Source organism: Fundulus heteroclitus, chromosome 5, assembly GCF_011125445.2.
Source record: "Fundulus heteroclitus isolate FHET01 chromosome 5, MU-UCD_Fhet_4.1, whole genome shotgun sequence".
NCBI classification, from domain to species: Eukaryota; Metazoa; Chordata; class Actinopteri; order Cyprinodontiformes; family Fundulidae; genus Fundulus; species Fundulus heteroclitus.
In genome coordinates, this window is record NC_046365.1 from 20,204,044 (window position 1) to 20,229,975 (window position 25,932).

The 25,932-nt window shown below is 40.1% G+C and overlaps 1 protein-coding gene across 1 annotated transcript in view; it reads left to right on the forward strand.

Moving 5' to 3' along the window:
- Window positions 1-583: 583 nt before the first annotated feature.
- The window catches only part of LOC105918553 (FERM and PDZ domain-containing protein 1), a 30,967-nt gene continuing 5,618 nt past the window's right edge, over window positions 584-25,932 (forward strand). Inside the window, 13 exon segments of the mRNA XM_012853665.3 lie at window positions 584-704; window positions 2,992-3,155; window positions 8,147-8,249; window positions 8,364-8,409; window positions 12,575-12,679; window positions 14,885-14,980; window positions 15,165-15,290; window positions 15,366-15,485; window positions 17,444-17,580; window positions 19,866-20,085; window positions 20,203-20,385; window positions 21,916-22,057; window positions 24,392-25,636. Coding sequence (XP_012709119.2) covers window positions 586-704; window positions 2,992-3,155; window positions 8,147-8,249; window positions 8,364-8,409; window positions 12,575-12,679; window positions 14,885-14,980; window positions 15,165-15,290; window positions 15,366-15,485; window positions 17,444-17,580; window positions 19,866-20,085; window positions 20,203-20,385; window positions 21,916-22,057; window positions 24,392-25,636 — 2,806 coding nt within the window. The 5' untranslated portion in view covers window positions 584-585.

Sequence of the window (25,932 nt, forward strand, 5' to 3'; positions counted from 1 at the left end):
CTTAATGAATTTTTTCCTTGGTCTCCTACCCCTTTGTTTCAGACCTCATGGAGTAAATTTATATACCTCATGTACGAAACAAAAGCCTAAATAACTCAAATCTCGCTGAAATATTTGAGAAATTTGAGTTTGATTATTGCGTTCAGGAAATGTTCAGTTAAATTTTTTATTTTTATTTCCCTTCTATTTTTAAATAGACAGAACAGCTGATGAACTTGGCCAGAGCAAAGTCCCGTCCATTCAGAGGTGTTATCTTTTCTCTCCAGTACAGGAAGCACATTTGCACAAAGCCTGTTTACTCTCATCACAGTACCATTCTGTTTAGCCGCCCGTATTTCCTCGTTTAGGATTAGCATTGCTGTGGAGTTTGTTTAGCTGATTTGTGCGTCTTCTGTCTCAGACAGAATCGTCTCTATCTGTTTGCTTGTGTCTTTCCTTGGACCAAGACAAATATTTGTTTTTTTCTTGTTGATATTCTAACTTTGACCATTTATTTGCTTTATGGTTAAATTAGACTACATTGAAATGCATCTATTTTAAACAGTGTCATAGTACAAACATTGTCTTTTAAAATCTTGCAGGTAAATGGAGTCCCAGGGCAGGAGTCGCTCCCCGTCCCGCAGGACCAGCCGAGTGGAACAGGTGGTTGGACGATGGCTGAGACGGTCCAGAGACTTGGGCAGCAGGTCTCACTCTCTGAGCAGGTGAGCCTCTGCTTTGTCTTCGCTGGGATTTAATTGTTAGGTAATGAGATTTATCTGACTAGAATGTCTTTTATGTGGGTACTGGCCTGTTCAACAGCAAGGAAGGGCCTTAATTCATCTCCATTTGATCCTTGATGTCATTAAACAAAATCCGAACCCCTTTTTAAAAAAAATCAATGATAGCAAGGTTTTATAAATAAAACCTGGTGCGACTGAGCAAAACGTCTAGATTAAAGATATTGTAAGTCTAAAATAATTGTTTGACCGTTTAATAAAGTCCATGTTTGTTCCAATAGAATCAGATTAAGAATGAAGCATTAAAGAAAATGGGGTAAAAGAGATAACAGGATGAGGCATCTTTTAACAATTAGCTGACGTTGACATATTTTGTTGCCAGTATCATTTCACAGACTGGCAATTTCACTGCAGTTTCTACAGATGCCAAATGTGTGGAAACCGTTGTTTGTTTATGCTTTGTATCCTGAAACTAGATGCGAAAGCAGCAATGCTCCAGAACATAAAGCAAATAGTGTCTCTGTGTGCAGATGTCTCATATTTGAATTGGGCATTATCCATGCATTTAAGGGAATATATTGATGTTTTTTTTGTGTAAATTACAGCCACGGTAAATTTCTTAGCACTCTCCGAACAGAGCTGTATGCATTTTGCATATTGGGCTGAAAACCTACAATCTACTAATAGCTGTAAGTTTGACGCAGGTCAGTGATGTCACAGAGGATAGATCTCAACTTCTCCTCCAGTCAGGTTTGGATTATTGTTGCAAAGCAATTAATAATGAAGATAAATTGACATAATTATGTTTAAAATCATCTTGTGGCTTGTTATGATGCAGAACCAAAACTTTAAAGTTGTTGAATATTCCACTCATTATATCCCCGCTTTATATGCAGATGCAAATATTAAAAAAGACTCAGATAAATTAAAGACTAGGTGTTGTGCAAACAAGTTGGTTTGCATATAATACATTTCATAATTAACAACCTGGTGCATGTTAAAGGATTAACAAATATTTTTATCTCTTAATAAATCAGTTAAATGGTTGTATCATCCAATTAACTTTTAACACCTCCAGCGTGGTTTAAAGTGATTCTCTGGTTATTAAAGACCTGATAAAGACGTAAAGCAGTGTCTCTATCTCTTTAATCTTTTCTGCATTTGCTGTGTTTGTTGCTGAAGAAAGGAAAAGGTGACTTGATGCAAAAATAGTTGCAAATCTTTCCTTCCTGCTGAACATGATGGGCATGTTGGTATCTGCATGTACAGTATATAGTTTCCTTTGTGAATCCAGAGCAGAAAATAAGGCAAATAGCACAGGAAAGCATTTGTATGAAGGAGACTTTACTGCTTTATGAATTCTTTGCAGATTCGTTGATGAACCAAAACATTATTGCAGTGTTCATTTTTCCCAATCAAACCTGCCAACAAAAGCTGAACAAGCACATAGAAAGAATCTTCCAACACCCAGTAAAATGCTGTGAAATGTTTTCCAGCTTTGTTTATCTAATTGTTTTAATTATTGATGCCCTTTAAAAACAAAAATGTCCCCCGTACTTGTTTTTAAAGGTTCATTTTGCTAAAACAAAACCTTAATCTCAAAGCCATCAAAATGAACTAGGAAGAATATCATATTTTTTTAAGAATTTATTTATACCTCTGACAGAAGAAAGACTTTACCACTCCAGTTTCCTGTGGAGAGCCTTGATTAATTAAATCTCAGAAACGAAGCAAAATGGTGTGGAATCTACAAAACACCACTGAAATCTTCTTACAGGAACACAGTTAATCTCGATTATAAACTCCAAAATAAAACCTCATTATGAAATAAGAAAAAGAAAATCAAACCAACACAACAGCCCCCAGAGCTTAATTAAGATGGACTAGAATAATGTTGGTCTAATAACTGAAAAATGAGAAAATCTCTTCAAAAATCACTGTGACTTCGGGGTTAAGAGGTTTTTTTTGTTATCATAATATCAAAAACCAACATCTGTAATGGATCTGGGGGGGGGGGGGGGGTACAGTGCACAAGGCAGCGATAACCCACACAGCTTTAAGTGGGCCGCCTTTATGCAGCCAAATCTCTACAAGCTTTAGAATAAATAAAACTGCAGCAAAAAGTAAAAAGAGTTGTTATAGTTTTTTAAATCCTTGTTCTCGTGTTTTTATTGAAGCTTCAGAAATCATAACATTTTTGAACAGAATCACAGAAATTTCCTGTAGAGCTTCCAGTAGTATTCAGTGAGATGTCGTCCTGATTGCTTTGCAGAGACCGCGTTGCTGCGGACGGGAAAACGGGAGAATCCAGCAGCGCCGATCAGAGAAATTACCCGTTCCGTTTTAACGTTCAGATCCAAAAGGATCCGGACCTCAATTCCCATGGCCTCACGCTTTCCAACCAGATCCCCATCCTGGTGCACGAGGTCACGCCAGGTAGGACAAACTAATGAAATGCATCCCTGATTATAATGTTAACAGATTTGGTTTAGTTATTGACAGCTGCGAGTGAATATAGAGTGCAAACCTGGCTGTGTGTACATAGCAATATCAGCATGATTTAAAACATTTTTGTTCCTAAAAATATGTCAGTGTTCAGAAACAGTTCATCACTACTGGAGTTGTGGTAGTTTGTCCTTCTACACCTACTCCCTATATTCTATCTCTGTACTGTTACCTGCCAGGAGCAAATTTCTCCCAGAAGGAGCTGCTGTCTTTAAGTTTGCTGAATCAGCACCTTCTGCTCCAGCACACTGTTCCTTGTAATCAGTAAACTGTAGTTTATAAGTTACAGAGCACTGGACCTGGATCTCTACCCCTGTATAGGACGAGAAACCACTTATACCTGCTTTATTACATGAAATATATTCATATATTTGTGCTAAATGTGTTTTAACTGTAAGCAAAATTCTTGCTAGAATTTTTCCAAATAATCACCTCTCCAGATTAAAATGTTCTTCTGTAGTGTAAACCAAGAGCCCTGCTGCAAAACAGGGATTGCTAGTTTTTTTATTGTTGTTGTTTTTTAGAAACAAGCCTTTTTTCCGCTGTCGTCTCCACTGTTTGTAATTTGCATAACAAATGTCTTCCCGGCAAATTGAAGCGTGAACCTGTGCCAGACCTCTGCAGACCTCTGGTCGGCACAAAGTAAAAAAAAACTCCAGCTGGAGCGGCTACAGCACGCTGATGCGGCATAGATGCACGCAAAATTACATTAACAAAGGGAAGTGCTGTGGGGCGCTAATGTCTTTGTTTGTGTTTGTGTTTATAGATGTTGTAAAGCCTCTTTAGCTGTGAGACAGAGGCAGCCGAAGGTGAACCTGAGTACCTCGACTCAGTTCAAGCGCTTCCTCCTAACTGAATTATTTAACACTGACATGTGTCAGAGGAAGTGTGCATACCGCGCTGGTTGGAAGTGCCGTAAGAGAGCTTTTGTTTGACGGGCATTTGTAACAGTACTAATCATAAACGTGTTTCTCCGTTTATTTGCATTGCTGCCACGGTCTTTACTGTTTTTTATGAGATTTTTTTTGTGATAGACGAACAGAAAAGTAGTGAATATTTGAAAGTTATGTATCATCTTTCTTCCACGTCACAAAGTACCCCGGCCTCGGTGGTTTCTTTGAGAGCATTATTGAGCAAACAGCATCATGAAGACCGAGGGAAACAGCAGGGTACGGTTAAAGCAGGGTTGGGTTAGAAAAATATTATAACGTCTCACAGACCTCTGTTCAACCTAATATCTGGTAAGGCGAGCTCAAACTGGAGAAGCAACTGAGAGGTCCAAGGGAAATGCGGAGGATCCTGACACAGTTCAGGTTTAGCACCTTAAGTCGGGGCTAATTGTCCTGGAAAAACCAACAATTTATTTCTGAGTGTGAAGCTGGTGGAGCCATACCCTACAGACAAGGACTTGCTGACGTAGATGCACGGTAAGGTAGACCAACAGAGCTTTGACTCAGCGGGTTGCTGAAATACAAATACATGGTACACATTTTCGATTTTCATTTTCAAAATATTTTTGAAAACCCTGCATTGACTAAAAAAAATATATAGCCATGTAATTTCCTTCCTACAATGGTACAATACTTTATGTTGTAGTTTTCACCTAAAATGCACACAAAATGTGGAAAAAGTTTGAGGTGCTTGGATACTTTTGCAAGGCACTGTGTGTACTTTTGGAGCAGTTGAGGCTTGAACAATTGGCATATATAGCTAACTAGATATGAACTGCATCACTAAAAAGGGTTAGATACTGTAAATCATCCAGCCACCAAGATGTCAGAACGTGGCAAATTACAAAATATGACCTAAATATGACCCTTTTAGTACCGATCTTTAATAAGGTTTTTGTTGAGAAGCTGAACGAAAAAAATGGCCTCACTTTACATCAAAAGGCCCATTCATACCTCACGTAAAAGACGGATACGGATACGTGTGGAGTGTTTCATAAGTTCTAACCGTCGATTTCGCCCGTATTTTGACACGAAAATTGGGAGCTTACGATTATGGACGAAACGGATCAATACGGAGCAATACTACTGGAAAAGGTGGGGGCACTATTGAGGTTGTAGTACAAAATGTCAACAAAATCACGAAGAAGGTTATAATTCTGGGCTTTAAACAATGGCGGGAATCTAGGAACGACTTGCGGAGCTTTTCCCGCAACTACCCACACACATATGATGTGTCACGCCCGGGGCACAGGGACAAACAAAAAGTTTACTTACAGAGCAAATACAACAAAATCACGTCTTGGACCGTCGCCATGTTTGATCAATGACGAATTATTGGCGTCCAGCACTGCCACCTAGAGGAAAATATTGGTTATTGCGCACCTCAACGGACGGAGGTATCAAGGAGTCAACGGATAGAACGTACGGACAGAAGTACGGACGTGTAGGCCAAACGTAGGGTATGAATGGACCTAAAGTCTTAACTTTGGTGGTAAAATATGAAAGATATGTTCTCACGCAGTTGTGTCGGTGTGTCTCACACGTTGACACCACTGTTTCTTACACCACCAGCGGCCCCTGGGAGCCTTGGCTCAGTCCTCCTTCCCTCTGTTGCTTTGTCTCTGACAGGTGCCGCAGCATCTTGACAGTGAAATATGACTCCTTTGTTCAAAAGCGTTTTTTCAGACCTATCGGTGTCACCAGCATCTGCTCACATTGTTTTTAAAGAAGGTATCAAGTAATATCTCATGTCTGAGAGGTACCTTTTGTTGCAGGCTAGAGAAAGAAAATTGTCCTTTTAGATAAAGTACAAACATAGGGGGCAGACGCAGGAGGAAGGCCTTGGTGATTAATTAATTTATGCCTCTTGTTTATGAATGCGCCCACATGTTTCCCTCTGTGGCTTCCCTGGATTACACATAGATTTATTCACATGATATAAATTCAGACCATTTCGAATCTTCAAATATCGTCAACCCGATGGGCGCCCAGCGCTTTTAGCATCTGGTCGCCTTCATCTGGTCTAATTAGAGCCGCTGCAGTGCCAAGCACATTCAACAGGTTCCTGTTTTCATTTGCTTCACTGCTGCATAATTCTTTCTGGAACAGCTTGAGCAAATGACACGGAGACATGTCCAACAAGGTGCGACCAGGAGGAGTATCTGTAATCAATTTGCAACTCTAACAGCGGCGAGAAATCTCATCAGGGGAGCAGCCAGTCGATTTTACAAACAGCAGTGCAGATAATAAATGTGCGCTGATGATGCCGTTGTGAGAAAGGAGGGAAGATTCCTGTCATGGATTTTAAAAGAACACATTTTGTTTTTAACACAGTGCCTTGCAGACATGCGAATGCACCTCTTGGAATGTTTTCAACATCCTTTCATGTATTTCATGTATCAGGAATTTGTTTGATAACAGACATATGGTTGCACACAATTGTAAACAGGAATGAAAACTATAAAAGAGGTTTGCAAAAACTTTTGAAAAATCATATTTTTAAAGAATTTTTACAAACAAAATTCTGAAACAACAGATCAGAAATCTGCCCCCTTTAAAATTAAAGCCAAAATATATTACCATCTATTTTCCAATCAATTATAAATCAATGAACCAAATGTTTTATATTAAATAAAGGGACTTGCAAACGTTCTTAAGATAACATTTACTTTATTGTCTCCTAAGGGAAAATTGTTGTGGGCATTTATGTCCCCTGAATTTTTTTCTGACTGTATTTTCTCACAGTCTTACACACATGACGCAAAGCACTGCATGATTATAAAGTGAAAAAATATTTTCAAATATTTTCGCAAAGGATCACCTGAAAAGTGTGTGATTCATTTATATGCAACCCCATTTACTCTCATACGCCAAAACAGTGTTTGAATTCTGAACGCAAAGGAAATGAGCAGTAGAAAGATGTGGAGGAGTTTATAGCAGGATTATGTTATAAAGTAACATCACAAAGCTCTAAATATTTAATGGACAAATGTACAGTCCATTATAGTAAAATGTAAAGACCAAAGGCAGAACAGTGAAGCTGCTCGCCGTCTACCTACACTGATAAACCGGGCTAAGAGATCATGAGTCAGAGAAGATGTCAAGATGCCTAAATGTGGAGGCGCTGCGGAGATCCACACCTCCTGCTGGAGAAGCTGTTCACAGGACAACTGTTAGCCTCGCACTCCAAAAATCTGGCCGTGTTCAGAAGAGTGACAAGACTTAAGCCTACGTTTAACCTCAAGCCATGTAGGGGAACAGTAAACATGTAGAAGAAGATGATCTGGTAGGCTAAGATCAACTAAGATGGCCCGCATGTAAAGTGGGATGTGTGGCGGAGAACCAGAACTGACCTTAATCCAATTTGGATGCTGTTTTAAGAGTTTAATTTAGCTTTTAAAGAGACTCTTTTTCACCTTTTCCGAGAACACGGGTAATTATTCTTGTCTTTAAAAAGCAGAGACCTAGCACACCTGCAGCTTGTTATAAGAGGTATTTGTTCAGGGGCCTGTATGCTTGGTCTGGATTAGTATGGAAATGCTAAACTGGAGTCAGCAAACATTTGTGAATAAATGAACATTGTTGCGTTTCCTTAGAGATGAGCATCTAAACATTGTTAAAGGTGAATACAGAGTTAATCAACGATAGATTATGAGCACATAATATTCAAATACCATTCTGATTCCTCTTCCTCCTGCGCTTTATAGCTTTAAGGAGGCGTAAAAAGGAAAATCTGTTGATAAAAATGGTCTCAGATATCTCAATTAGCTCAATTAGCGTGCTGCTAATGTTCATGTGGTCGGACGACAGGCTCTTTAGAGAGTAGGATGGAAAATAATGCATTGGAGTCAGATGAAAGGAAATGACTGGAGTGCAAGCTGCTGCCTGTCATCAGCCCTCATGAGCTGCGTGAGCTCAGGCCAATTGAAGCCCCCTCAGGCATGACGACACAGAGACGTTTTGTGTGTCCAGGTGGTCCTGCAGATGGCCGGCTCGTCCCCGGGGACCAGCTTGTGAAGATCAATAACGTCGCTGTCGATGACTTGACCCCAGAGCAGGCAGCTGAAATAATCAGGTCTGTACATGCAAATCCAGAACACAGGAAGACACACCCGAATAATGTTGCTTTCTCTTAACGGAGGCCGCTTGTGACAGGTTTGGCCGTAACATCCCCGCTTTTTTTTTTCAGAGAGTGTCAAGACACGCTGACTATGACTGTTCTCAGGATCATGCATGTGAGTCTGCTGGTTTACACGAGTTAACGTATTAACTGATTGTGTCTACACAACATTTTGCAACACACACACACACAGGGCAGAAAAGCGTGCAAACATACATACTGATACCAAAGGGCAAATAATAGGGACCAATTAGCCTGGCGGCCATGTTTTACTGCTGTGGGAGGAAGCCAGCGTACCTGGAGAGAACCTGCGCAAACCCTAACGCAGAACGAGCAGCCCTAAATGTTAAACTGAAGGAGGATCTTCTTTTTTCTTTTTTTTTTTTTTTTTTTTTTTAGCTTGCTCGGATTTCTCACAGTGTTTGGGTGTGAAATATTAACGAACACAAAAATCTTTGCAGGAGGAGGCCAGCTGAGAGAATATAACACCTTGACTGCAAAGTTCAGTGTAACCGAGTTGGTTAATCACTCACTGCAAAACGCTTTCTCTAAGTTTCAGGGTTTCTACTGAATTCTCAGTAAGTACGAGGTCTGAAATCTAGACTAGTAATGTGACAGAGCTGAAAATGTAGCCTTGTTATAATAAACAGGGGCTCATTTCAGTAGTTTCCTGAACTGTCAGTGTAACAGCCAATGTTACACTGAGGTAACGTATGAAACATCATAATACCTGAAAAAAGTGTTTAGCCATTTCACTCAGTTTAACAAAAAACTCTAAATTCAGCCCATCCATCCATCCATTTGTCATTCCTTCCTTTCTCCCTTCCTTCTTTGTCTTCAACTTGTACAGCCTTCCTTCCTTGTCTCCGTCTATCTCACCATCCGTCCTTCATTTCTTCCTTACCTTTATCCATCCATCCATCCATCCATCCATCCATCCATCCATCCATCTTTCCTTGAATCCATCCATCTATTCATTCCTTTTCCTTCCATCCATCAATCCTTCCTTCCTTGGCTCCTTCCTTTTTTCTTTTTTTACTTACTTTCCCCATCATCATCATAAAGACATCTGTTAAATGTGTTCATCCTGTAGTTTAAAGGGATTCACAATTAGTTGAAACAATAGACTTTATTTGAGAAATATCTATTTTAGATGTAAAATCAATACAGTAAAAATTGTTTGGTTTTTATAAATGTATATAAAATATTGTTACACGGATGTCGCCATGTTGATTATGGAGCCTCCTTATATGGTTAGCGCTAACCACTAACCGCTCCGGGGCGCGTCCGCGTACGCGCCCCGGAAAACAAAACTTGCCAAATCCGGTCGGGAGAAGGGCGAAAACATGGTTTCCACAAACAAAAGCCTTCAGAGCCGTTCTCTGATGTTCTTTTAATGAAACAATATTAGGTAGATTGGACAACACAGAAGAAATAGCAGCATCAATGTTAACGCTTGCTTCCTCGATGCGAGCCGCCATCTCACGGTCACTTCTCCACTACGTCACATCCATGAAACACCCGCCCTGCGTCCTGATTAGCCAGACCAAAAATTTGGTTGGGGAAATCACTTTCAAGGAGCCGTGTCCCAGATGTATGTGAGTGAAGCTAGGCGGAGCGATACATGCAGCTGGCTGTTGTCAGGTTAGTGTTTAAGTGCTTTATAGCTAAAACTAAAAAATAGTCGGCACAGCAGTTGGTTTTAACTTGAGGGTGTAATGCCCACCTGTTGTCATCAGTTTGTTGGTAAAAATTACTCAAAGTCTTCTGGAGAGAAGTGTTGAGAGGACAAATATGGGAAGCTGTGTTCTTCCAACGGTGCTCTTCTTTTTTCTCATGCGGGAAGTGAAGACTCACCTCACTTTTTCTCTTTCTCCGTGCGCCATTGTCTAAATATACACCAGTCAAAAGCAATACAATAAAAAAACAACTCTGGTAACGTTAGCCTTCCTGTGCTAACTCTGTAGGTTCCAGTCCAGTAGGACCTAACCGCATCATCAACCCAGCATGCATCGCTCAGGTGAAAAAATGGCAACCTCCAGGGCTGAAAAATATAACAAAAGAATATAAAAAGATTAGGGCTGGGCAAGTTAACACGTTAATTTCGTGTTAATTCATTAGACTATTAATGGCAATATTTATTTTATCGCACATTAACGCATGTTGCTCACATGCTTTCAGTCAGTGTCAGTCAGCACGCGCGCTGACTGCAGCCCGCGCGCTGTCATGGCAGCACTGTCCCGCTCCCCTCTCATACATGGCTCAGCGGCGCCAGCCAATCAGCACGCAGGCTCAGCCTGGCCCGCCCACTCAGCTCTCACACAAACTTAACACACAAACAGCTGAGAGAGACCGCAGCAGCGAAAAAACATGAACAGGGGAAGTAGCACCGTTTGGCTTTATTTTAATACCGTAAATGAAATCAAGCTGTATGTTTTGTAAAAAGCCAGTTAATTTCAGTGGAAACACAACAAATTTATCTAAGCACGTGAAAAAACATGAAAACGTCGAGCCCCAGAAACGGAGAGAGGAGACGAAACTTCTGTCATTGCCCCGACAGACCCACAGACGTCACTGACTGAGGCGTTTCAGTCCTCCAGGGAACATCCAGGTAGATCAGTGTTCATCTTCAGCAGCAGTTCATGTTAACTTTCAAAGTAGATATTATCTATCATATGTTACTGGAGCCCACACAGAAAATGTAATTCTAATGTAATGTAATGTAATAAAGGAAATTTATAGGATTAAAGCAACAGGCAGGTGCACACAACACAGACAAAATTACATAAGGATTGAAATATATAAGAGGTGGATTAGCGGAAAAAACACTGAACATAACATTATTGTTATTATTATTATTATTATTATTATTATTATTATTATTATTTAATTGTAATAATAAAATAAAAACCACAAAACCCAAAAGGTCAACAGTTTCATGATACATCAAGCTTAGGGACTGGCTAATATACAGCAGGTCAAAAAAGGCCATATTTTGGCTGCAGTGCTTGCTGTTCTCTTATGAAGAAAAGATCAAGTAGTGCACTAAATTCAATAGATGGGTTGAAAATATCCAGTATAAAATAAGATAAGTGCTACAAATGTTACAACACTTTTGTTCATATGGCAGCAGAACATTAAAATAAAAGTGCTCTTTACACTACTTTTGAATTAATTCTTGGAGTTTGCGCATACAATGCGATTAATCATGATTAATCGGGCAAATTATGCGATTAATCGCGATTAAAATTTTTTATCGTTGCCCAGCCCTAAAAAAAATTCAAGTAAGTCAGAGTTTTAACATATTCCAAACAACGTTTTTTAAGTTAATGGGAAAATTTCAACATATTTAGGGCAACATGTTGAATTAATCATGGATCCCTTTAAAGGCTGATTTGTTGATGTGTTTAAAACGTATTCTTAAAGTATCTTGTCAGATAAAAACAAAAAAAGGAGTTGTTTATTATTATTGAAAAAAAGATTAATTGTAGTCCAGTAACACGACAAGGATTGGCCAAATGTAGTTATACATGTTATTAAAAAAATCATACAATGCCAATGAATCTGGCTAGGATAATTTTAATGGGGATGTTTTATTCAATAGGAGTTTTTTTTTTTACTGCTCTTGTTCGTCATTTGTAAATAATAAGCTCTTTGGGTTCTGTTTGTCCTGGGATACCAATGCTTAGCCCCTGAATGCAATTTAAAATAGAGCAGAGGATTAACATACTGGGGAGTTTTGTGCCTCATAGCACTTCAGAGTAAATTAACCAGCATAGTGTTTTTCCAGTGCAGCCCGTGGACATTCAGTGTCTCTATACACCTGGGATCCTGAAATGCTGCAGTCAGCAGAAACATTCATCGGGAGCTCTCTGCATCTGAGCTCGAGGTGTACCTCTTACAATCCACTCGCCCTATGGCGCCACTTTATCAGTGTTAGCTATGACAATATGCTAAACCCACAGGAATTACCCCACAACTGCAGATATACACATTTACCTAGAAAAACACACAGTTCTGCATACCTGCTCGTTTGCTCGTGGCCCATCAATGCATCTCGCTTTGGCTCGGTGAAACTGATGTGTGTGTTTGCATCGAGATTTATTCGATTAGATAACGGTAAATAAATGACTGCTGCTCAGTGGGTCTCATGAGGCGTTTGTGCTGATGGAAACACTTTAACCAAGTGATTCATAACTCACTTCTCCCTCCAAGAAATCGTTACTGAGATTTAAGGAATCTCCTGCAGATCAAACTTTATTAATGTGTTTTCATCGCAGGGCCCGAAGTCGTCGTTCATCACGCCTGAAAAGAGGGCCAAGCTCAGGTCCAACCCTGTCAAAGTCCACTTTGCCGAGGAGGTGGAGGTCAATGGACAGTCTCAGGTAGGCTTTAATCTTTAGATCTCAGGAGCTTCTGTGAACATCTGCCTATTTTGTCTTTTTGACGCGAACTGTAGCAAATACAAGGGAAGACAGTCAAAACTTAATAATATCCATCTGATAGTTTTTTTTTTAGTTTGTTATCTTATGACTACATTGTTTAATTGGGTTAAATGTGTTGTTTGGGACAAACCGTTTGTTCCTGTTAGTTAATCTCACCATAAACATGAAACACCTTCGATCCCAAATAGGCTTGTAAAGCAGACAGAAGGAATACATACAGTGTTTCACAAAACATTCAAGGTTTTTTATTCATCTGATTTTTGAAAGGGATTAAATAAATAGTTCAACCAGACTCTTGGATGAAGCAAATACATGATTTACAGGTCTCTTTTTTTTTTTTTACAAATTGCTTTTAATACTGATTAATATTTGTCACGATTATTTGACAAATTAAGTTTTTCCTTTTATTTCCTTTATTCTTGCTGCTTTTCATTCCCATCTCTCTTGATGGTGTAAAAGCACCTGCACCAGGCAAACCCCATAAGCTGAAGCTGAAGTGTCCATTATGAAAGACAGAGAAAAGGCGGATCAATATCTGAACCACTCTACAGTCTTAATTTCTGTGATTACATGACAATATGTTTAAGTTATGCACGCGAAAGTAATGGGGACATTCAGAAGACATTACGCAAACGAGAAAGCAGAGCAGAAGCCGGAGATGGGAGGGGTCCAAACTCATCCGCTCTACGTTTGAACTTAAAAACATGCCCTGCATCAATGTTTCATTGCATCACATTGTCAGCGGAGGAAAAACATTTTGCAAAATCATAGGAGAACAGCGATGACTCACTGCAGAGAACAAGCTGGGCAGACAGAAGCAGGTCAGAGGATGGGATGCAAAGAAATCCTCTGCAAGAAGAGCTGGAGAGCAAATGTTCTGACTGTGTTTTATTACTCCATGACATCTAAAAATTAAAAATAAAAACTTTTCATCCTTGTGATGCAGGTTAAGAATATTTCCAGGTGGAAACTGAATCATAAATTAATATTAGTTCCACTTTTGCTAATCTTGTTCTGTTCCAAACCTGAATGTGCATGGCGTAAAATAGTGCCGGCACCATCAGGCTATGTGAAGCTTTTCCTTCAGCCGTAACGGGGTAGCTGGTCACACTTGATAGAAAAATGGTCGGGGGAAAGTTCAGGGCAATGCTTGCAAAAAAGCTACGAGAGGCTGCAAAAACATTCATAGACGCAGCCAAGAGGCCCGTGGTATCTCTGCAGAGACATACAGCTCAACTGGGAGAATCCATTGATAGCGCAATTGGTGTATGTTTCATCCTAGTCATGTTCTATAGAAGACCTGCAATATATATATATATATATATATATATATATATATATATATATATATATATATATATATATATATATATATATATAATTGAAAGGGAAGAAACAAGTCTTGTGTGCAGTTTGTCATAAGCCATGCAGTGGTCACAGCAAATGGGGAAGAAGGTGCTATGGGGAGATGTGATAAATTGTAAAACACTGTCTGTGGCTAAATACATAACAGTAAATGTTACGCTAAATAAACCATTTCCAAAGGGAAACATGTTGGTGGCAGCATCATGCTGTGTGAAGCATTTCCAATGGGAGAGGGAAGCTTGTCAAAGTTAAGTTACGACTGGAGGAGAACTTTACCCTCGAGTGGGAAAAAAAACACAGCACACATATATCCATGTGTTATGTCCAAACCTAAATCAAGTCAGTGGCCGGACCTGAAACCTTTTTTTCTCTCTCCTGACTGAGCTTGAGCCTTTTTGCAAAAGAGGAAAAATGTCCCTTCTCTAGATGTAGACAGCTGGTAGAAACATACTCTAAAAGAATTGCAGCTAAATTTGCAAGTTATTGGCACAAGGACGGTGAATCCAAATGCATGTCACACAGGTTTTATATTTGCAAAACTAAACAGGAAAGCCATGGATCATTTTCCTTTATGCAACACTTTATGTTGAGCTTCAACATAGAATACCAATAAAATATGTTTCTAGCTGTAACGTGATGAAATATAAAAAAGGTTCAAGGTGTGGAATTACTTTTCACAAGGCATTGTACGGTATACTCCTTCCAGCTAGTCTGTCTTAACACTGTTCCATTCTTTGTGAAAGACTTTCCCTGATTCCTGATGCGCTTGTTGGTTTACAGGGGAACTCACTGCTCTTCCTGCCCAACGTTTTGAAGGTCTACCTGGAGAACGGGCAGACCAAGGCTTTCAAGTTCGAGACCGGCACAACTGTCAAGGTATTTTGAAAAGAGTGTTGAACGAGTTAATCACAAGATTTAGACATAAAACTCAGGTTCACAATGAGATTGTTTTTTTTTTGTATGAAAAAGATCTAAAGCTTAAAAAGAAAATAAGTTTTTGAATAGAACATCACAGCAAAGATGATTTTCTCTGAAGACAGCCTTTTTCCCCCCGCACCAGGACATTGTGATGACACTAAAAGAAAAGCTGTCTCTGAACCGCATTGAACACTTTTCCCTGGTGCTCGAACAGCAGCACAACAGCAGCAAGCTACTGCTGCTGCATGACGAGGAGAGGATCCATCAGGTAGAGACACAGGCTTAAGCTCCGCCTCTGCAACTAAATGCACGTTTGACGTGGTATATGTATGCATGTCTTCAGGTGGTCCAGAAGAAGGAAGTTCATAACTACAGGTGTCTGTTCCGCGTTTGTTTCATGCCCAAAGACTTCAAGACGCTGCTGCAAGAGGATCCCACTGCCTTCGAGTATCTTTACCTCCAGGTAGACCTCCAGGGAAAATACATTTTCCTCGAAGATATTCATTTAGTCTTATTTTTCTTTTTGGTAGACATCCACCACAGAAAGGACACAATTTTCTTTTTCTTTTTTTTTATGTCGAAAATTCTGTCTGTATAAATGTACGGCCCAAAAATTAAAGGTCTGTGGAATTTTATATGGGACGCATGTGCTCCTCCTAGAACACGTTATGGGTTTTTATTCATTTAAAGTGACAGCGTGTAAATACTTAGGATTTTAATCAGCAAAAATCAACTATTGCTTTTATAAATACAGATTATGGCAAAGTCTAATATAAATACATAGGTGTCGGTGCACCCACTGGGAGACAGCGTTGCTATTTTAAATTTGAGTTGCCTAAAGGGGACATACGCGTTTTCCCCTATCAATCTCATATATGAAGACGTGCTGTCAGTGGAGGAGGAGTATAAACAAGCAAAGACGACCATAGATCATTCTATTTGCCGTTTTCTGCTGAAATGGAGGACTTTCTATGCTCTTTGCCCAGTGAGAGGGATGAGAAAGTTACCAAGAAAAAGAAGTAATAACCGGTAGAAAAAAGAGAGGCTATATCGGCTAACATTACCAGGTGGAGATAATTCATAAGGGGGCTGGGATTTAAAACGGATGCAGAGGTTGCAGGATTTCTGCTGGACAGCAGGTAAGTTAATTCAGTATAACGGAGAAGTTTATTTTGGCTTTATGTTAGAAACAGGGTAGTGTGTTTAAACAACTACTCTGTCCTCCCAGTAGAGACGGTTCGTTTGTTTGTCTCTCTCTCTCTGAACAGAGAGATATGTGTGTATGTGGAGGTATATCAGCCGGCCCGGTCACTGTCTGTAGTGCAACAGGAGAAGCGGGTCTCTTTACTGGTGTTCATAGTCGCTTATATTTGACCCCAAATAAGCAAGTGCACTTTCAGAACGAGCCCAAAAAAACGCGACGCACAGAATTTACAAGCATCTTTAGAAAAAACAAGAGGACTTGGCTTCTGTGCCAAAAACCATTTCACAAGATGACCGTGGATATTAGCTATTAGCAGTAGCTGATACATGGAGAACATGTTGACATTGTTACATTTATGATACTCCACGGCTTCTGTAGTAGTTATTACCCATTTTATGGCGAGGTCGTTTGTAATTAATTTAACACACCATGTAGTGGTGAAAATGTTAAACACTGGGGTTTTAAATAAAATAGCTTTTTTATCAACATATTCATGCAGTTATATTGAAAAAACAGAAAGCTTTTGGCACAATTTAACATCTTTGACATAGATATCAGTGCTTATATAATGCCGATACATAATGATACAAGCTCCTTATATAATGTGGCTACATGGGAACATGGCAGTAGTCTGCTAAATGTTTATTCTGACATATATGTTAAAATTTTAAGATTTATTAATTTTGCAAAACGTATTTTCTTTTTTTAGTTTTGAAGGTTGCATTTTCAGGAAGTGAAAACTGATCACTATTTGCTGACGTAAAGCTAAACTAAACTAATAAATACATACTGATTCTAATGAAATCACGGTACTCATTGTAAATGCAAACACAGCTACGCCTGACAGATCAGTGAAAAATAATAGATCCTTCTCACTACTGAGAGATTCCTGAAGTCCTAATTGACTTAGAGAGTGTGTTACCTGCAGAAGTGCTGTGACTGATTTAGTTGACAGATTTCAGTAGGGTGTAAACCGACAAAGCTCAGCTTATATAGGAAAAGTACCGCCTGCCCTCTACTTATTTAGAAATAAACATCTAATGTGCCATCTCAATGCTATGCTGATGATATTTGCTGGCGTTATTTTTCTAATAAGATACGTGAATTTGAAAAGGTGGTAGAAGGAAGTTTGAAAATATGGGCTGTTCCAAAATATGCATTTAGGTAAAACATTGCTTTATGTTTAAATAGTATATTTCTGTTTTTCCATGTTTAAGGGGGTGAACGATGTGCTGCAGGAACGCTACGCGGTTGAGATGAGGTGTAATACCGCCCTAAGACTGGCTGCGCTGCACATTCAGGAGAGGCTGGTGGGCTGTGGACTGTCCCCCAAAGCCAACCTGAAGATGATTACGTAAGACCGTTAAAACCATTTAGCAAACTGCAACAAAGACTCAAAAACAAACTGGAAAATGTCCTTCTAGAATAAATATGATGTAACCGTAAGTTATTTGGGTTATTGCCTTTGGTGTGCCTTCTATAGCTGTACAGGCAAGCCTCACCAGATGTTGTGTGTGATTATATTTATAAGGCACGGATCCGCCGAGTGGAATAAAATCAATGAGCCCTCTATAAAAATGAATGCATTTAGCCACTCTGAATCATCATTCAGGTTTTAGCACAGGATGTCCTAACATAAGCATCAAGTACGACATCGATTGAAAAAGTGTAAGCAGAAAAGGTGAGGAGCACTTGATGTGTTAAGGTATAATAAACGGAGGTGCTCTGTGTGTGGTTTCTTGTTTCAAAATATTAGAGATGTGGAAAAGCACCCAGACTCAGACTGACTCTAACGTAGAGGGTGTCTGGGAGGAGTTTAAGGATCAAATAGGAGGTTTAACCAGTATGACTGTGATACCCTTAGAAACCAGCAGATGACACTAAGTAATGGAGAAACATGTTTGTTTTTTCATTTGGGCAAATAATCTCCTATGGTTTACTGTAAAACTGCAACAATGTAGCCCCTTTTAACTGGATTTGAATTTAATTTCATTTGCGGCTTGAGCTGAAAGCTATAATACAGTAACAGTACACCGCACTTGTGGTACCCTTTTTGTCACAGCCACAAACTTCTTTATTTTATTGTGATAGACCAAAACAGAGGAAAAAATACAAGTTTTTCATCGGTTTCAACGAACATGTGTTAAATTTCAGTCCTTCTGAGTCGCTTCTTTGTTAAAACACTTTACAGCTAAAATACTTTGAGGGTACGTCTCCACCAGCTCTACATGTCTACAAACTGAGTTTTTGTCCATTTTGCTCTTTGCAAAATACCTCAAGTTCAATCTCAATGGATGCAAAGCACCAGTGAAAGCCATTTTCATTTAGGCCTGAACTTTGGCTCGACCATTTAATTACATAATTATGCTTTCATTTGCAGCTCTGGGTGTATGTTTAGGGCTGGCATCCTACTGGAGGGTGCGGCCTCTGTCAGATTTTTGTCCAGAATGGCTCTAGGTTTAGTTTTTTCATGGGTTCTCACCGGCTTTCCTGTCCCTGCTGAAGAAAAGCGTCAACATAGCATGATGCTGCCACCACTGTGGTGGAAATGGTGTGTTCAGGGTAAGGTGCAGTGTTGGTTTTTGCATTCAGGGTAAAAGGTTCAGATTTGACTTTTGACTCCAGTCTGGGAGTTCTGGTGGGCGGCCCTCTTTTGGCAGGTTTGTTGTCGTATCATGTGCTTTGCATTTGAAGATGATTTGATGAAGCTCTGGGGGAACATCAAAGATTTGGATATTTTTCATAACCCCGCCCTGACTTGTTTGGAGAGCTCCTTGGTCTTCATTCCTCTTTGTAGTGCTGCAGCTTCTGGGGCCCTTCTTTGTCTTCTTCTTCTTCTTCTTCTTCTTCTTCTTCTTTTCCTTCGTTTGGCAGATTGCAAATGACTCACAGGTGCGTCCCGCCACCTACTGTACAAGGGTGTGTAGCTTTATATGTTCCACCTACGATATTCTATTTCTTTAATTTTGTATTATGTAAAAACGAAAACAATGCTTTATTAATGACCCTAATTTCCTTCCTATCCCCATCTGTCCCGTTCTCTCTTTGTTTCCCTAATGACTTTCCTCATCCTATCTCAGTTGCTTGTTTATAGCAGTTAATCAAAACATGATCCACATATTATTTTCCTACACAACCCTCGCATAACCTCTGAACCTTTTAAAAAAGGTGTGTTTATACTGACAGGTCATGTGACTCTTAGATTGCATGCAGGTGAACTTCATTTAAAGGTGATTGGTTGCACCAGAACTTTCAGGGGCTTTATAGAAAAGGGTGTGGATACATTTGTGCATGCCAATTTTATTTATTTATTTATTTTCTCATTTTACTTACCAACTTAGACTATTTTGTGCAGATCCTAGACATAAAATACGATTCAAAAAAACATTTAAATTACACGTGGCATTGTAACAAAATGGGTAAAAAGCCAAGGTGGATGAATACTCCTGCAACGCACTGTGGCCATCGGCTGCACTGGATTTTATTTAGAAGTAACATAACAAAATCTGTTCTATGAGACAATAATACTTTTACAAGGTTCTTCGTATGATTTACATAGATACTAAATGTTTACATCCTACGGTTACTTTTTAAGGAAAACAGCCACTCTGAACTTTTGTCTTTCTGCGTTTGCTCCAGGAAGACTTGGGGCATAGAAAATTTTGTGTCGTCTACATTACTGAGGAACATGCGAGAAAAAGACCTGAGGAAGGCCATCGGCTTCCACATGAAGAAAACCCAGTCCCAGCAGGATCCCAAGCAAAAAGGCTTGTCAGTAGATCAAGCACGGATCAACTATCTGGAGGAGCTGAGTGATCTCAAGTCCTTTGGGGGGAAATCCTTCGGTGCTACCTTGATGGTAGGCGCTTTACTTTTAGGTGGTGCATTCTTTTCAAGAAAAGGAAGTATGCTGACATTGACCAAATTTCTTCTCTCTCTCTCTCTCTCTCTCTCTCTCTCTCTCTCTACCCTCTAGCTTCAGGACAGGGAGTCAATTGTGAGTCTACTGGTTGGCGCACGCTATGGAGTGAGTCAGGTAGTCAACCGCAAGCTGAGTATCATGACAACCCTCACGGAGTTCAACAGCATCACTCGTGTCGAGCTGCTGCCTGAATCAGAAAAGGTCAGCCTCGTCAAGATATACCTACAGGACATCAAGGTAAGACCCTGGAGGACAAGCGCGCCACCTTCTACATGATGTTCATACTCAAATGACTCGAATCATTATTTTGACCGCTTTTCTTTCTCAGTTGTGTTCAGGCCTGTACCTTTTTCTTTATCTTTATAGTTGAGACAGGAAAAGGCCTGAAAGAAACACAGAGGAAATGGCAGCCTAAGACTGGTGGCACTATGTACAGAACATAAGTCTGGCCTCAATGTGTACCATAATGGCTACCTACAAGGAAAGTAGTGAGAGTAAAGTTAGCAGCTCAAATAAGAGATTACAGGACAAAGATTGATATGGCTATTGAGCTAGGGAGGACGAGGAATCAGGAAACATCCTTTCTTAGAGCAACAGTACGTAGACTTAACAGACTGGCACCCCACTCATGGATGTAAAAGCTCTCCAAAGCAAGCTTAATGTCCGATTAATTCACCTCAGTGACAGAAATTAAAATTGCAGCAATAAAAGGTTAATTCACACTGTTAAAAATGGGGTTCTGTAATATTATCAATAACTGTGTTCCTACCTGTAATAGGTGGATGTCATATCCATGTGAGTGTGGATGCTTATAGCGAGTCATATACTGTCTGTCTCAGCTGATTTGAATAATTACATTGACATCTGAAACTAAAAATGTTCACATCAGCAGCATATAATAGTTAGTCTGCAGTTTAACAAAACTTTGGTGTTTGGTGCTGTTTGCCCAGCCAAACAGCATCTATGTTTCAACGTAAATTTGTAGCGTTTTAATCAATCCGCCAGGTCCAATCCAACTCATCAGTTCACTCTAGCTCGGTCACAACAGCATAAACTTTGGGATTTTGTGCCAAACCCTCTGTTGTGTAGCAGCATTAAAGAATGTTTGTTTCTGTAATTTCCAGGTCTCCCAGCTGTCTGAAAATTATGGTGATAGAGTAAAAAACACAGTGAATTAATTTGGTGGATGTCTGCTTAGCTTGCAAGCTTCCACCACACATATGATTTATTCAATATTCCAAAAGCTCAAATGTGATAGGACATCTTTCTGCTAAAGGCACAAAAACTATAACAGCTATGCAGAACTTAATTTAAAAAAAATATGAACAAATCATTTAAGACCGGTGTCATAATTTCTGCTCTGACACCACGATATTTTACATCAGTGGGTCGTGCAGTGATTGTGCAAAATATGTTAACAGTGCATGGAAGCAGTAATATAGCTGTCAATTATTAGACATTATTCCAACAACATCATATGTCACATGATTAAAACTTTAAGTCCGTCTATAGTTATGTTTCTCACAACAACCCATTTGGACATATTAAATTCATTTGCACTCGTGGTGCTCGTTGCTGTTTATAGAGGGTATGGCTCCAATGGTTAATTTCGTGTCACAAAATGTGATTGTTATTTATGTTTCTCTAGATCTACAGATAGTATATGATCTTCAAACACTGTGAGGGGCAAAACCTATAAGACTGGACTTTCACTAATGATTCTATTACCTCTTCATCCAGCTTTTGTTTTGTTTTTCTTGCTCATAGCCCATCACTTTACTGTTGGAGGCAGTTGCAGCAAAGGATATGTCCTGCCTCATAGCAGGTTACTGCCGTGTGTTTATTGACCCCAACCTCAACGTCTTCCCCTGGATAGATGACAAGAAACACAGAGTTTCTGCTGAAGAAGGTACATAAGCAAATAATTACTTCTTCACTCTTCTGCATTCTCCACATGATGCAAATTTAAAGCTCATTTTGTATAAATAAAACACAAAGAAGATATACTGCAGCCATAAGGCTGATGTTAGTTTTGCTTATGCAAGGGTTGTCAATATTCAAAAATATCAAAATCAACACCGGTACTAAGAAAAATACTCAATGCCATTTTTGATACCATAGCACAGGGTTCTTTTTAGTCAAGAGATGAATTACAATAGGGCAAACTTTACTTTAATGTCCTTAATTGGGGCAAAACCAGTAAGTATGGGACAATTCACCCCACTTTAAAGAAATATATAACTTAAAAGTGTCACTTCTTCATTTGGCAAAACATACAATATAACACTTATTCCACATTTCAGTGTCCTCTTTTGTACGTACCTTTGATTCAGTCATGCAATTATTTTTATTTTATTGCTTATCTTTAGTCCGCAACTATGTGCTTCCATTTGCCTGAAAAATCTCTCTTGATATAATTAAACATATATAAGGACAACTAAAAAAAAAACAATTCAAAGCTAGAATAAATTGTGTTTCAAACCAAAACATGGATCTACAAACATAATTTTCAAAGTGTAAAAAAGTATCAGGGCCAATCAAATGTAAGCAGCCCTAAAAAATGTCTGCCTTTCTGGTAACTTTGCAGAATATTATCTTTAGTGATCAACTACAGTAGCAAGGTGCATTCCTACTTTTTCTGCTCTAACTGTCGTCATCAATCTGGCTTCACCATAGCCTCCATTGTTATTATTAGCCACATTAGCCTCCAATAGCTTTACAACTAGCGTAAGGAAGCGTATCTCGTCACTGGGCTGCATCCATTGAGCTAATATTTAAACTGGTAGCACTAGCCTATATCATTCAGGAGCATACCTCTCAACTTTTGACGACTGTTGGGAGTGAGATTGTTGACGGGGGGGGGGGGGTGCTGTTGGTCGATTGTTGACGGGGGGGGGGGGTTGTGCTGTTGGTCGATTGTTGACGGGGGGGGGGGGGGGGGGGCGCTGTTGTTCCATTCAAGACGGTCACTATTTCAGACGGACTTCGCTTTCATGTTACAGTTTGTAATAACACATGCTGACTTACCATTTAATTCGCACACGACGCGGACCGTACAAGTGTTTCACTTTGGATGAGGGAAACTTGTTTGCGCGGCGGCGGTCCTTGCTGCTGTGTTACCTCTACTACTGGACGTGCGGAAACCATTGTACCGCAATTTGGTTCCGCCGTGACGCTAAGCGTCCGTACGCGTGCGTTTCAAGAGTGAGATTTTCATTGTAAGATTGAGATTTTCAAAGTAATGCGTGTGAGCGTGTGCAATTGATGAAATGCGTGTGTCACACGGTCAATGCGTGAGAGTTGAGAGCTATGTTCAGGAGGTTTACTACTTCACTGCTGCAGATATAAGAGCTTTACTGACCATTTTAGGTTGCTCTCAAACATCAGGGTCGTAGAGTTAGCTTTTAGTATAGCTAGCCTGTGCCATCATTCAGCTTGTGTTTTTTTCTTTTCCATCTGCCTTTTACGGAAGGTTTCTCTGAACAACACATTTGTGTTTGTCTTGTCAGTAAAGAGGGTTGCAAAAGTTTTCTCATCACTATACTAGACGTGCTAGCAAAGTTTGAAGTTCTAGCATCAGATCATTGTTAAATTGAGTGGCTACAAAGAGTAGCTGAGAATCAGAAGGCAACAATTTAACTAAATACGAAGGAGTCAATTTATATCAACTTTGACGCTAATACGTATCTTTAAATTATTTAGTTTTAAGTATTTATTATATCAAGATATGGATTATTATGACAATAGAAAGTGTGTGCTCACTTTCCAACATAATCTTCCTCCTAAATTTGTCGTGACAGCTTTAAAAAAAATGCTGCTGCTGGATGTAAAGGTCTTAGCTTTCAAATCTGCACTGATAAAACCGATGTATTTATACTGAGATAAAAATGCATAGTTGGACTTGGATGACTTCTGTTGGCAATTTAGATTTTAGTTTGGATTTAATGAGGAGCATCATTACAAAAGAGAATAAATACCAATGTGCCACTTTTCAGATGTTTAGATGTAAAGAAAATGAAAACCATGCATCCTTTTACCTCACAAAATGAACTGCTTTGCGTTGGTCTCGCACATAAAATCCCTGTGAAATTTACTAAAGTTGGTGATTGTACCGTGAAAACTCTGAAAAAGCTCAAGGGTGTGAATACTTGTGCAAACCAGTGTATTCTGCTCTGTTGTTGCATTGAATGTCAAAAACAAAGTGCATGTTGTGACTGACTGGAGCTTCTATTTGGGCTGACAGGTTACGTGTCACGGTGTGCAAGTGACTCAGAGGACTCTTCAGACTTGGACATGGAGCCGTTGTACAGCCTAGCATCTGAAGACGACAAATCCCACCCGCCTGTTAGATCCTCGTCAGACCCGGATGTAAGGAAAAGGAAGGACAGAGACCGGCTGAGGAGCAAAGACGACAAAGTGAAGGGAGACACCCCTGTGGAGAATAAAAAGCTAAAACAGAATTATTCCGATTCTACCAAGGAGACATCTTCATTAGGAAGGAAGGAAGACACAGTGGACATAACAAGACTTGGTCCAAAAATCCAGATCCAAATAACGGACAGTGGTTCAGGGGGACACAGAGTAAGTCCTGGAACTGGAGAAGAAGAGCACGCATCTGCATCCGAAGCGTCAGATTCATGTCACACTGACTCTCGTGTCCTCACCAGCCCCTCCAGTGACTCTCTCAATGCCCTGGAGGAAGACGATTTAATTTCATGCTCCTCCTCTTCCGTCCAGACGCACGCTCTCTCACAAGCTCACGTCTGCGTCCACTCCCCCATTCAGCTGCACCTCCACTCTGACGGTCACATCCAGCCTCACCTTCTCGCTCCTCCGCCACCTCACTCTCATCCCCTCATTCACCTGACAGTTGTTAGCTGTGGAGGCGAATCAGGAGGAGGTGTAGGCTGCAGGAGGTCAGGCGATGGAGCTGATCCCATACTGATCTCCACGCCGTCTCAGAGCCCCAAAGTCCAAAAACTTTCAAGTGACCAGTGCTCAGCGGACAGCTCGCTGTGTTTCGCTGAACTCTCCCGCCTCGCAGACCTCTTGCCCAGCCCTCCTGAGGCTAGCGAGGAAGATGAGGAGGAAGAACTGAGGCAGAAGCGAAGGTTTCAGAGCGACATAGGTGTGACACCGAGAAATGCAGATGAAGGAGCAAGTGTCGGAGAGCATCCTCTTTCCCCCTCTCTGTCATCCCCATCCTCCCACAAGGAATTTGTTTTTAATTTCGACCAAAGCGACGCTCGCTGCTACTACAACCTCTGCTCCAACATCACCCCTGACAGCGCTCGCAGCCTTTCGGGGCCCCAGCATCCTAACGCCGGTGGGACCCATAAGGATGAGGCGAAGGCGGAGGACCCTGAGCCAATTCCCATCCTCCAGCCGCCCCCTGGATTCGGGGACAGCAGCTCTGACGAGGAGTTCTTTGACGCAATAGATCGTTTCACTTCACCTGAAGATCCCACGTCAGGGGCCGTCCCGAGAGGTGATGTAGCTTTAGTCAAAGCTGTTCACAACATGGTTCCAGTGATAAACCACGAAGACTGTGAGTTGTGTCTTTGCTGCCATCTGGTGGCTGTAGCATTTAGTACACCAGAGGGATTGAGTAACAAAGCACAGAAATCTTTCTTGCACACATATTTCCACATGTCATAGCCAGTTGTCAAAAATAAAATCTAACCCGTATACAGTAAATTATGATTATTATGATAAAATAATTAAAAAAAATATTTTGAGAATGTTTTGTATAGAGATTTAACTTTTTCAAACCATCAAGGAAAC